Source organism: Schistocerca serialis, chromosome 12 (genome assembly GCF_023864345.2).
Source record: "Schistocerca serialis cubense isolate TAMUIC-IGC-003099 chromosome 12, iqSchSeri2.2, whole genome shotgun sequence".
Classification (NCBI taxonomy): Eukaryota; Metazoa; Arthropoda; class Insecta; order Orthoptera; family Acrididae; genus Schistocerca; species Schistocerca serialis.
The window spans coordinates 105066903-105081352 of NC_064649.1; the positions used below are offsets into that span (position 1 = coordinate 105066903).

The 14450-nt window shown below is 41.6% G+C and overlaps 1 protein-coding gene across 2 annotated transcripts in view; it reads left to right on the forward strand.

Moving 5' to 3' along the window:
* Positions 1–14450, forward strand: part of LOC126427905 (F-box/LRR-repeat protein 7-like) — a 144748-nt gene that overhangs the window by 120817 nt on the left and 9481 nt on the right. For both annotated transcript variants that reach the window (XM_050089793.1, XM_050089792.1), the window contains exon 6: positions 12734–12964. In XM_050089793.1, coding sequence (XP_049945750.1) covers positions 12734–12964 — 231 coding nt within the window. The remainder of the gene's footprint in view (positions 1–12733; positions 12965–14450) is intronic.

A 14450-nucleotide genomic window follows, 5' to 3' on the forward strand; every position in this document is an offset into this window, starting at 1 on the left:
GATCCCATTACTTTGTTTACAGTTTTTGTTTCAAATAACCTAAGGAATACCCTCTGGAAAACCTCCTGACTCACCCTGTATGGTAATGATTATCTGGAATTTAAGAAATGTCAGTCTCCCTAACATCAAGCAATATCCTCTCAATGTTCTTGTCAAATGTGGCAGTGACGTGCCTTGGAAACATAAGACAATAGTGCAGAATCAGTCAATGTGGAGGTCTACTGGATCGATTGGAAGAGGAGCAAGAAATAATAGGGTGACATTAGGAGATGAGCAGGAAGGAAGAAAATGGAAATAGAAAAGAATGATAAAACCACAGATTGTTTACAGTGTGTCAGAGATAGTAGTTCCCTGTTGCACAAGGAAAAAAAAATTAAAAAGGCCATGAGGGTGTACCAAGAAGGAAGCTCTGTTACACTGATAGGTAGTGGGAGCAATAAAATGAGTGATTAATGCACAGAATGCCCTGTTAACATATATTACCTTAATATCGCACATCCTGACGGCCAATATTTAGGGACAGGTAAATTTAGTAAAAACAATAATGTAAATTTGGGAAATGTCATGAAATTTTTAATTTTTTGCTTATAAAAATGTTATAAATCTGAGGATGACGATTCACCAATATTCACAACTCAAAATTATTGAATGTTGAAATTGCATTTTGCCTTCTTTTTATCCTCAAGTTTGAGCTTTGTGTATAGCCTTGAAATGACCGTTAATGTTATGTGTAACAAAGTATGATGTGACATCAAAAATAGCACTGAAATTGGCAAAAAGAAAAAGTGATATTGGCAAAAAACACCAAATTTGACCCAAACATTGCACCTAATTTATGAAATGAAACACTGGATCTTGCAAAAAAATAGTACTGAATTTGGCACAAAAGACACCAAAATCCACAAAAGATGACACCAAAATCGGAAAAAAAACATGGATGAGGCAAGAAACATGGAAATTGGCAAAAAAGACAACAGTGCAAGTAACAAGAAAATAAATTAGGCAGAAAAAGAGCGTCGAATTTTCCAAAAAGTCACTATGAATTTGGCAAAAAGTAGCACAGAGAATGGCAAACAACGCAACCGGACTCTGGAAAGAACAACACCGAATGTGGCAAAAATTAAAATGATTTTTTTCGTATCCCTGCCAATATTTGACATTTCATGACACAGGAAAATATTCATACATAAATTACACAGACTGCCACAGCTGTTTTCATTAATACAATAAATTAGCAGCTGTCTTCACTCCTTCCTAATAAAGTTGCTTCTCATAAATATATCTATGTGCACTCATCTATAGTTAACTGGCCATCTGTTACATAGAGAGTTTCTTCACCATCATATTAAGTAATGGGTAATATTGGTCATCTCAAAAACTGCCATTAATATCTAGCAAAGATATCAATAATGACAGTATGTGTAAGTAACATCCTCTGAAGGGGATGTGCACATTAATTTTTTTTTTTTACAGTCACATTAAGATGTGAACAACCTTTAGAGTTATATTAATTTTCAATAAAAACAATATTCCATGCTCAGAGATAAAAACTTGCACAGGGCCACTACATGTATAGATACATCTATACTGTGCAACCAACTGTGAAGTTCGTAGCAGAGAGTACAACCCATTGTACCAGTTATTGGGATTTTTTCCCATTCCATTCACGAATGGAGTGTGGAAAGAATGATTGTTTGCATGCCTCTGTGCTTGCAGTAATTATTCTAATCTTATCCTCACTATTCACTGTGTAAGCGATACATAGGGGATTGTGGTATATTCCGTGAATCGTCGTTTAAAGCCACTTCTTGAAACTTTGTTGGTACTATGTGGTATGGGTCCCACAAGCTTGAGCAGTATTCTGGAACTGGTCGTGCATGTGATTTTTAAGCAACCTCCATTGTTGACTGATTGCACTTCCCCTGTATTCTACCAGTAAACTGAATTCTATGACCATTGTTAGTCACAACTGACCCTATGTGATCATTTCATTTCATATCCCTATGAAGTGTTAAAGAGTTGGCCAATTCCACCAGTGACTCATTGATATTATAGTCATAGTATACTAAGTTTGTTTCATTTTGCAAAGTGAAAAATTTTACATTGCTGAACATTTAAAGCAGGTTGCTAATCCCTGCATCACTTTGAAATTACATTGAGATCTGACTGAATATTTATGCAGGTTCTTTCAGACTATACTTAGTTATAGATAACTGCATCATCTCCACACAGGGCAACAAATACAAAGTAATAACTTTTTTTTAACCCTCCAGCAGGCACGTCAACTTTCATGCCGCCACTAGTCGCGATGTATCTCGTGGATACATGCGACGATTTTTGTGGTTTTTTGTTTGTTTACAGGTTCTTTTTCTTTTGTTTTTGTTATAAATTGGAGTTACCTTTATTGTTACAGATTTTACAAATACAGAAATGAACATCAGGCTCATTACACTTTCAAATTAACAGAAATATTTGACATTTTGTAATGGAGAAGTACATGAAATTCTTTTAAAAATTGATTTTATTATAGATACAAATAAATTATTAAACCAATCAAAGCATGTCTCTTTTTACTGATTGCTCTCTATAGAAAGACATTGTTCACAAATTATTTTCACGTGCTTTTGCAAACAAAGATGTGTACCGCATTTTTCACATGTATACTTGCTGAGACCAATCTTTTTTGTCTCCCTGTAGCATGACTGGCACCTTTTTCTTTTCTTGTTTTCTGATTCCAAGAATTGTTCAGCGTTTTCTTGCTCTTTTCCTTTAGGTTTGTACTTTACTAGCATTGACTGTATCATCAGGTAGAGTCATAATAAGAGCTCTTCTTTTGAGATGATCTCGCAGTAGAGTCAGAGCCAAAGTTTTGAGCTACTCGCGCCGATTTGAGTATTTTTTATTCTTGTTGGCCAAGAAAATTACTCTTGAGTTGATGCCTGCAGTGTTCAACAGGTGGAAAAAAATCACCATAAGCCATCTTCTTGTTGACCTAGCTACATTGTAGGTAGCACGGAGTTTGTCAACTACATCAACTCCAGATTTTGTGTCATTATAGTGTAGAATAATTGCTGGTTTTTTCTCTAAACCTTCTGAAACCTCACTTGACGATACATGTATACTTGAAAGGAGGACTACAGTTTTCCCTTTTTTCGGGACATACGACACAAGGGTTTCATTCTTGCTGTAGCCAAATACGCTATCATATTGCTGTCTACTTTTCGGTGCTACGAAATTCGATGGCAGTTCCTACTTGTTTTTGCTAATTGTGCCTACAAACGACAGTCTCCTTTTATGCAGTTCTCTTACTAACTCCAAACTAGTGAACCAGTTATCTGCTGTAATGTTTCTACCCGTCCCATATATTGGTTCGGCAAGTCTCAGAACTACTTCTTTGGCGGAGTTACTATTCTGAAAGGGTCCTTCTTGTTGTAATCCACAATATATTTCCATGTTTTAAGTATAATAAAGCTTGACATCACATAGGCAGAAAAATTTGATGCCATATTTAGATGGTTTGGATGGTACGAACTGGCGAAATCCACACCGGCCTCGAAATGCTGGTGGCTGCTCATCAACTGTGACATTCTGACCGAGCGAGTAACGTATCTTGCAGTTATTCAAACACATGGCTGCTAATTTGTCTGTCTTGCGCCGTTCTTGTCTTGTGGCTCCATCATCAAAACAAACACATCTTATTAGGAACAGGAAACGTTTTTCAGACATGGTCATTCTAAAAATATTCAGACCAAGGTCATCTGCTGTACAGAAGTCGTGAACATTCTGTCGCCCACCATGGAACACACCTGCAAGGTATAACAAGCCAAGAAAGGCTTTTATTTTGATTGCGTCTGTGTCCTTGCAGTCACTCTTGCGACCAAAGTTTCCTTTTAGATCAGCTATACGCCTGTTAGTGTTGACCACAATAAGATCTAGGATATCATTACTGTTGAATAGGCTCCAGCAGTTAATTTCAGTTACCATTTTCTTTGCGTCTCCAACTACCCAAGGCAGTTTGGTTAGTATATTATGAGGCCATGTCTGTGTTGCTTTCCAAGGCACTTTCCTCCATGTAGTTCCATCCTTACCTAAAATAAAAAAATAAGTACATTACACCATTATTAGATACTGTTATTACATCTGAAAGCATATTTATTGTCTTTTCTACTCACCAAAATAGTAATGTTCATCAGTTTCCTGCGCTTCATTATTTTCCTCTTCATCAAATTCATGATCTGTGTCTGAGTCTACAGATCGTGTTTCGAGTATATCTTCGGTTTCTGAATCAGTTTCTGCAAGATCATCTTCATCTTCAATGGATACCTCGTCGTCGAGAAGAAGGCGATGCACTTCTTCCAAATCGTTAGGATTTTCTAGATCATATCGTTTACTCATTTTGAAAGACAGTACACGTAGCTACAACGAAACGTTGCTTCATTTAGAAGACAACAGCGCAACTGCCGACTTGCGTACGCTGCAAACAATGCAACAGCTGCAGTCATTAGCGGCGACAAAGCGTTACCCGAGTAGGCGCGCTGTATCTGAGAGTACACGTTCCCACACCTGACTCATTTATGACCTTGTCAGTATCAGGATAAGACTGAAATTCCTGTGAAGCAATAAGAAAGGTATGACACAAGATGTCGTGGGCCAGCAAACCGTTAACACTGTTCATTGCGGTAATATTAGAGAAAAAGTAGGTCATATATCTCACAGATACATGCGCGACTGTCGGAGGGTTGAAAAAGAAGTGTGCATAACCCATAAGCAGTATAAACACAACTATTTCCAAGTAACATATGGAATGGAATGGCATGGCATGGCATGGGAAACACTAACACCCAATGCACGTGATGGCTGTAGTAAAATGTGATGTATGCAGTAGCAACCAAATTAGACTGATTACCCTGTACTGATCTTAAACTAAACTTTGATTGCTTGAGTGAAACCAATTAACCCAGTGAGGTGCTGTCTGCAAGCATTGTTCAAAGTCAAGGAAATCTGTAGGGAGCCATCTCTTGGATCACCCTGATAGGTCAAAACAAATTATAGTATCTGAAAGTGTGGTACACAGGTCATTAAACTCAAACCATTTTATGTGCCACAAAACATCTCTGGCTAGGGCCCAATACTAATGTAATATAATCTTCTTCTGTAGTAGTTTTGGCATAGTCACCAGCTGGGGTATGTGAGGAGAGGGACCAGCCAAATTCACAGTCTGCAATTAGCAAATACTTAGTGAACAAGACAGAGCCTCCCACTTCCAATCGGCAAGTTGTGCAAGTGAATTGCATCCCTCTTCATACACGTTCCATCCTGGTAATTCATTTACTGTCGAACAGGTACCCAGAATTTTAGACTACAGTGGGTCTGTCTAGTCCACCTGCAGTGCATTGTGCTACACAGGAGTTTACCGGGACAGCCGATGACGAATGTCGCGTTGCAAATATTGACACAACTATGAGGGTAAATCCAAAAGTAAGGTCTCCTACTTTTTTATAAGTACAGAACTCTGTTTGTGTGGCAGTTGGTTACACTGTTATGAAGAGTGCTTCATGCTCTGTGTGTAAACATGTGCACGCCGCTCTGAGGTGCTCAGTCTTGGCTTGGCAGTCATTGAGAATGGGGCTCCCGTTGAATGTTACCGCCAAGTGCAAATTGCGCACAGTTATTCGGTTTTTGAATGCATAGGGCACTGCACCGATTGAAATCTATTGCCAATTGACGGAAGTGTATGGTGAGTTGTGCATGGATGTCAAAAATGTTCCTAAGTGCTGTAGAGAGTTTGCAGCTGGTCGGACCGAAATTCATGACGAACAAAATAGTGGGAGACCATACATTTCTGAGGAGACAGTGTTGAAGGTTGAGCAAAGCATGCGTGAAGATCGGCGGATCACCCTGGATGATCTCTGCACGTTGGTTCCTGAGGTTTACCGAAGCACCGGTCACAGAATTTTATCAGAAACATTGAACCACCGGAAGGTGTGCACAAGATGGGTGTCACGCGTGCTGAGGACCACATGCGGCAACGAGTTGATGCTTCCTGTGCATTTCTCACCGCCTTGCAGCCAAACAGGAAAACTTTCTGGACTCAGTTGTCACGGGTGACGAAACTTGGGTGGTGACGAGGTGAAAGAAGAGGTTCATAACTTTCTGAACAGCATGGAGGTGAGCTTGTATGACATGGGCATACAAAAACTGCCACAGTGTCTACAAAAATGCATCGACAGAAATGGTGATTATGTCGAAAAATAGCTAAATGTTCATTGTTCATTATCGAAATAATCAGGTCTATGTACTTGTAAAAAAAAATAGGAGACCTTACTTTTGGGATTACCCTCGTAATAAGCCAGGTTACCAGTGACACTATGATATGTAATCCCTTTTACAGTGCCGTGCAGTGGTATTTTGTGTTTTCATATTCTAGTCACTTGTGAAACTGTGGCCTTCTCCGAAAGGAGAAGCTTCCCATTCAGATACCAACACAAGATGGCCATCCCCTTCCTTTTCCCTACCCCACCTGTAGCCTCTCGCTTCTGGTTCAGAATATCCTACAGCACAGAACCACCATTAAGTTATGCTACTGTAGAATGATATGGAACAGAAAGTTTACTCATGTGATTGTGGCCTTTAGCAGTGAAGCTGAAGTTGTCATGATTACAACTGTCCAAAATAAATCCCATAAAGTCCAACATAAATCACTGATATGAACAAGGTAAAAATATCTACTGGAATAACAAATGACTGTAACTATAAATTTACTACACCAAAAGGGAATGGCATTGGACATGAATTGATTTAAAGATCTTAGATTACATCCAAGTTATTGTATAATTAAATAAATTGTGTGTAATGACATATGGCTATCAAACCCGGAGAGTGCATGGAAAATTAACTCCAATTCCGTCATTAATTATACTACTACAATCTGTCTGAAACTAATTCGTTGACAGTGATTGTCAGCTGCAAAGCTGGAAAGTAACACGAAATGCAAATTGGACGGTGACTGCTGCCATTGGAAAGCACTTGCTGCGGACACAGAAAATCTACATTAACAATCCCTTCTGTGCCAGACCTGTGGAATGCTCACCGGCTGGAACCAGCAGTGAGGTGATCGGGGCAGAATCCTCGCTCCATCCCCTATTGTGGCCCTCGACCGACAACTCGGTCTGACACCTTCCACAGCCTAGGTCCTGACTGTCACGTACTGTACTTCCACCCGAATTTCCACTCCATCTCTTCAACTATGATTTTCTGAGAACACTGTGTGTGTAGTATTTTCAAAAAGCTAAAGTGATGGCCTTCATCTACATCTACATCTACATTTATACTCCGCAAGCCACCCAACGGTGTGTGGCGGGGGGCACTTTACGTGCCTGTTCCAGTCGTGTATGGTTTGCGGGAGGAACGACTGCCAGAAAGCCTCCGTGCGCCCTCGAATCTCCCTGATTTTACATTCGTGATCTCCTCGGGAGGTATAAGTAGGGGGAAGCAATATATTCGATACCTCATCCAGAAACGCACCCTCTCGAAACCTGGCGAGCAAGCTACACCGCGATGCAGAGCGCCTCTCTTGCAGAGTCTGCCACTTGAGTTTGCTAAACATCTCCGTAACGCAATCACGGTTACCAAATAACTCTGTGAGAAAACGCGCCGCTCTTCTTTGGATCTTCTCTATCTCCTCCATCAACCCGATCTGGTACGGATCCCACACTGTTGAGCAATACTCAAGTATAGGTCGAACGAGTGTTTTGTAAGCCACCTCCTTTCTTGATGGACTACATTTTCTAAGGACTCTCCCAATGAATCTCAACCTGGTACCCGCCTTACCAATAATTAATTTTATATGATCATTCCACTTCAAATCGTTCCTTACGCATACTCCCAGATATTTTACAGAAGTAACTGCTACCAGTGTTTGTTCCGCTGTCATATAATCATACAATAAAGGATCCTTCTTTCTATGTATTCGCAATACATTACATTTGTCTATGTTAAGGGTCAGTTGCCACTCCCTGCACCAAGTGCCTATCCGCTGCAGATCTTCCTGCATTTCGCTACAATTTTCTAATGCTGCAACTTCTCTGTATACTACAGCATCATCCGCGAAAAGCCGCGTGGGACTTCCGACACTATCTACTAGGTCATTTATATATATTGTGAACCTTCACTTAATAACCTCACTTCACTTAACTTCACCTTCACCTTCACTTTGCCTTCACTTAACAACCGAGGGCAGTGACATTTGCATAGAATTTTTTAAAATAGTTTTAGGGCACAAAACTTCTCTGGTCATAAGCGCCCATTCTGTGGCTTAGGGAAGGGTAAAAAAACCGAATGTTAAATCAACAGCAATAGGAGCGAAACTCGAAAAGGAAGGAAACTAAAAACAGAATGAAATCTTAGAAAACTACCATTGGAGAGGGTTTGTTTTCCCAAAAAAGAGCTTCAAATGACTGACATCATCTCACTGACACTGATAAACTCGAGGACTTGATCGGCTGAGCGCGTGTCATCTGCTGAAAGGGAAGACATATCAGGTGACAGCTGTAAATGGGCACGTAGCGGATTAAAATAAGGGCACTCAAGTAAAAGGTGCCTCACCGTGCAGTCAGTGATAACAGATGTGCGACACAGTGTGAAGTAACCACAGAAATCAATGTGGGACGTATGGTGAATGTATCCGTTAGGACAGTGTGGCAAAATTTGGCATTAATGGGCTGAGGCAGTGGATGACCGACGTAAGTGTATGGACAGCTGGAAAGCTCTGGCCCGGTCAGATGAGTCTCGATTTCAATTGGTAAAAACTGATGGTAGGGCTTGAATGTGGTGCAGACACTAAAAAGCCGTGGATCCAAATTCTCAAAAAGGCACTGTGCAAGCCAGTGGTGGCTCCATAATCGTGTGTTACTGGAACGGATTTGGTCCTCTGATTCAACTGAACCGTTCATTTGAGTAAAACACAAGTAATAACCGGCATTCCCCAAGGAAGTGTTATGGGCCCTCTATTGTTCCAGATCTATATTAATGACATAGGAGACAATCTGAGTAGACATCTTAGATTGTTTGCAGATGACCTGTCATTTACCATCTTGTAAAGTCATCAGATGATCAAAACGACTTGCAGAATTATTTATATAAGATATCTGAATGGTGCGAAAAGTGGAAATTGACCCTGAATAAAGAAAAGTGTGAAGTTATTCACATGAGTACTAAAAGAAATCAGCTAAATTTCGATTACGCGATAAGTCACACAGATCTGAAGGCTGTAAATTCAACTAAATACTTAGGGATTACAATTACAAATAACCTAAACTGGAACGATCACATAGATAATATTGTGGGTAGAGCAAAGCAAAGACTGCAATTCATTGGCAGAACACTTAGAAGGTGCAACAGGTTTACCAAAGAGACTGCTTACACTACACTTGTCCGCCCTATTCTGGAGTACTGCTGTGCGGTGTGGGATCCGCATCAGGTGGAACTGAAAAATGACATCAAAAAAGTACAAAGAAGGGCAGCTCGTTTTGTACTATCGCGAAATAGTGGAGATAGTGTCACAGACAGGATACGTGAATTGGAGTGGTAATCATTAAAACAAAGGCATTTTTCGGGATCTTCTCACGAAATTTGAATCACCAGTTTTCTCGTCCGACTGCGAAAACATTCTGTTGGCACCCAGCTACATAGATAGAAATAATCATCATGATAAAATAAGAGAAATCAGGGTTCGCCCGGAAAAATTTAAGTGCTCGTTTTTCCTGCGTGCCATTCGAGAGTGGAACGGTAGAGAGACAGCATGAAGGTGGTTCATTGAACCCTCTGCCAGGCACTTTATTGTGAATAGCAGAGTAATCACGTAGATGTAGATTGACTGGAAATGGTTATGTTCAGCTAGTTGGAGACAGTTGCAGCCATTCGTGGACTTCACATCCCCAAACGACAGTGGAATTTATGCAGAAGATGGTGCGCTGTGTCACAGGGCCACAGTGGTTAGAGATCAGTTTGAAGAACATTTTGGACAATTTGAGCAAATGGTTCGGCCACCCAGATCACCCGACGCGAATCCCATCAATCATTTATGAGATACAATTGAGAGGTCAGTTCGTGCACAACATCATGCACCGGCAACACTTTTGCTAACATGGATGACTATAGAGGGAGCATAGCTCAGTGTTTCGGCTGCAGACTTTCAGTGACTTGAGTCCATGCCACAATGAGCTGCTGCACTATGCTGGGCAAAAGGTGGTTGGTTGGTTGATTTGGGGGAGGGGACCAAACAGCAACACCAGTGGTCCTGTCAGGTTAGGGAAAGATGGGGAAGGTAGTTCACTGTGCCGTTTCGAAGGAAGCATCCCAGCATTTGCCTGAAGCGATTTAGGGGAATCACAGGAAACCTAAATTGGGATGGCCAGATGCGGTTTTGAACTGTTGTCCTCCAGAATGCGAGTCCAGTGTGCGAACCAGTCCACCACCTCACGGTAAAAGCTGGTCTGATATTACGTTAGGAATTACCCCACAACTTTTGTCGCCTCAGTGTAGTACTGAATTAATGGCACAGGTGAATTTGATGGGGATACGTGTGTAATTAGTATGGATGACTTATTAGTAGTAATTAACAAAACCCACACCCTCTAAATCATATGTGTAACATTAGTGTAGGTAAGTTGTGTTGTTTGGTAAAGTTGTGTATTGTGCTCCTATAAAATGAGCTTCTGACATTGTCTAATTTCATTACAAACTTGCCTTGCAAATAATAATAATTATTATAAAAATAATAATATAAAAGGGCATTCAAAAAGTTTTGCATAGTTGTCACTATTTTTTTATTTTTTGGAGGAGGAGAATGAAATTTTTTGTGAACATGCTTGGAACATTTAGCTATACTTGAGCCCACTCATTGTAGCCTCCGTCAACTGTGAAGCAGCCGGCCGAAGTGGCCGTGCGGTTAAAGGCGCTGCAGTCTGGAACCGCAAGACCGCTACGGTCGCAGGTTCGAATCCTGCCTCGGGCATGGATGTTTGTGATGTCCTTAGGTTAGTTAGGTTTAACTAGTTCTAAGTTCTAGGGGACTAATGACCTCAGCAGTTGAGTCCCATAGTGTTCAGAGCCATTTGAACCATTTGAACTGTGATGCACTTTGATAAAATTCTGGGGACTGACTTTTACATCATCACTTGACACAGGAAAAAAGTCTTTCTCACTATCAAATGTTTTACTGTGCAGATGGGTCTTCAGACGATCAAAGAGATAAAAAGCAGACGGAGCCAAGTCCGGACTGTAGAGAAGATGTGGAACAATTTTCCAACCCATTTTCCAGATTTTCTCCTGCGTCATAAGGGCTGTATGGGGTATGCCATTGTCATGGTGTAGTCTGATGAGCTGACCCTGAAGCTGTGGTCTGTGGGTCTTGATGGTATGATGCAGCTTGTCCAATGAGAAACAGTAACGGTCCCGGCTAATTGTGGAGCCAGGCTCCAAAAAGTCAATGAAAGTGACACCACACTGATCCCAGAAGAAGAAGAAGGCCATCACCTTTCAGCCTGCTGTTCTTGAAAGTCTTGGTTTCTTCTTCAGAGAGGTACCCGGATGACACCACTCCGTGGATTGGGTTTTACTCTCAGGTTCAGACAAAAACAACCATGTTTCATTCTGGGTAATGGCGCCGTCAAAACACTTTCTACTCTTCAGTAAAGGTCTTCATGAGACCCTCGTACGCATCTTTCCTCATAGTTTTCATTTCTCTTGTTAGTAATCTAGGCACCCAACATGCACAGATTTTGCTGTACTCTAGTGACTGTACCAATGATACCACACTACCCAAGGACAAACGAGTCATTTCAGCAAGCTGTTGTGTTGTCACACATCTGTCATTTTGTATAGTTTGATCAATGGTCTCCTTATTCACATCACTCACTGCTGTCTATGGTCTACTGCATCGTGGATTGTCCAGTAGAGAGAAATCACCTTCTTTAAACCTCTGCAACCACCACTGGATACTGCTACGATCCACTGTGTCCTCCCCATAAACAGGGAGCAACTTCCTGTGAATCGATGTGGCAGAGTTATCGTTGGTCTTGAAGAGGAACTCCATCACCGACCATTGTCGCAACCTGACATCTACTTCACAGTCCATTATGGCTCTCCTGTAAATAAAAGAAAATACTTTATATATCTAAAAACAAAGATGATGTGACTTACCAAACGAAAGTGCTGGATTCTTTCGTCTTTCCCTCTCCTTCCCTCTTTCCTGATGAGGCAACAGTTTGTTGCGAAAGCTTGAATTTTGTGTGTATGTTTGTGTTTGTTTGTGTGTCTATTGACCTGCCAGCGCTTTCGTTTGGTAAGTCACATCATCTTTGTTTTTAGATTTATTTTTCCCACGTGGAATGTTTTCCCCTATTATATTAAAGAAAATACTTTTATATACCAACTTATAGCTAAATGTTCCAAGTATGTCCACAAAAAACTTCATTTTTCTCCTGCAAAAACTAAACAAAATTAGAGATGACTGTGCAAACCTTTTTGAATGCCCTTTGTAATTGTTGTTACTACTACTACTACTACTACTACTACTACTGTTTTCCATTAGTCCAGCCATCAGGTATGTACCAACTGACAGGGTGTGCAGTCTGCCTATCAGAGTTTGGAGAATTCCACTGTTCTGAACTGGACATTGATGACTCTTACAATATGTAGAGATCTGTTTTGTAGCTTCATATGTGTTATGCAGATTGGAGCTTTCCGGGTGCAATGGGCTGGGTGGAACTGCCATTGCTCACATAGCAGAGCTGCCAGCTCTACACACATTGGTTCTTCAGCACGTGAGAGACCTGAAAAAGCTACTGCCGAGCCTCCGGGACATTGTCGACGTGGGGGAGTTGCGATTCCTCGATATCTTGCAGAGCGACAACATCGAAGCTGTGCCATTCAGTGAGTTTCCTGGCAAGCTATTGAAGCTCAGGTGGGTGGTACTGCTCCGTCTGTTCTCTGTTCCACTGTGAATTTGTATAGTTGGTGCATGATCCTATATTGAAATGTGGTGGCATCTTATCTCAAAAACCTTAAAAAATTGAATTTTAAAAGAACTGAATTTTAGCAAAATTGATTCAGAAAATATGAAATACAACAGTCTCACTGTCTGTGCTTGAAATTGTCAAGGTAGGGGGCAATCTAGATTACTGAATATGTGGCATGGTATAATATGCATTGGATCAAGAATCAGTGAAAAGTACTGCAGAAGATGGCAACATAAATTGCTGGAACCGGGTATCAGAATAAATGCTGTACAATAGCAGTCTTGGCTGTTTGACATTGTGCTTCTGTTTCTGTGACTCTCCCTCTTAGTTCAAGTGAAGTAATGAGTGCTATCGACAGGATCTCAGGTTGATTCCATACTTCTAGAATTTCATAATACTCGACACAGTTCCTCACGAGTGGCTTCTAATCGAATTGTGTGTCTGCGGATTATCGACTCAGTTCTGTAACTGGATTATCTGTCGGGAAGGTCACAGTAGTAATTCCCCCCTGCGGGTCCGGGGGTTGGAATAGGACCGAGGTTTTCCTGCCTGTCGTAAGAGGCGACTAAAAGGAGTCCATCCCCCTCAAGGGGGTAGTTAGCACCTGCATCCGGAGACGGACGGTTCCATGACCTATATTTGTGCTCTATTTGGGTTTTTACTTCTCGTTTGTTCCTTCTTTGGTTGGTTCCTTTCTTTGTTCTTCTCCATCTCACTGTCTTCCTTACTCTTTCCCTTGCCTTCTTTCCCTTGCCTTCTTTCCCTTGCCTTCTTTCCCTTGCCTTCTTCTCCTTGCTTTCTTCTTCTTGCCTTCTTCTCCTTGACTTCTTCTCCTTGCCTTCTCTGGTCTCCGCTTCGGCGTTTCAGTCAGTCTGTTCTCTCTTCCTTTTCCTCTTTTTCCTTCCTCCCTGTGTGCGCCTGAAGGCCGACCCACACATTCGCACGCGTAGCCGGTGACGAGGTAACGCGTATTTCCCCGCCTTGGGTAGACAAGTAAGGCACGCACGTACCCCCTGGTAAAGGCCAGGCCCAGGGAGGGGTGATTGCCTGAGCTGATACCTTCTGACCATGCCGATTGGTCCCTCCATCTGTTTCTCGGGAGGTGTGACCTGAGGTGTAAACGTTCACCTAAGGCGGGAGTGCCCTCTGAGAGGGTCCCCATAAGGAAGGAGCGCGCCATCGGAGACGCTGGCAATCGTGGGGGATTCCTCCGCAATGGATTTCTCTTCTTCTCTCTCGACTTCTGCCCACAAACGGAAACATGACCAGCCCCCAGTGACAAAAGTACTACTGCCTACCCCCACAGTTCCTCGTCATTTCTGGATCTGAGGACGGAAAGGATTTTTCCTCTGTCAACCCTTTCGTTATCCAGAAGGGCGTAGATGCCATAGCTGGTACTGTTAAGTCTTGTATGAGGTTGCGTAATGGTAC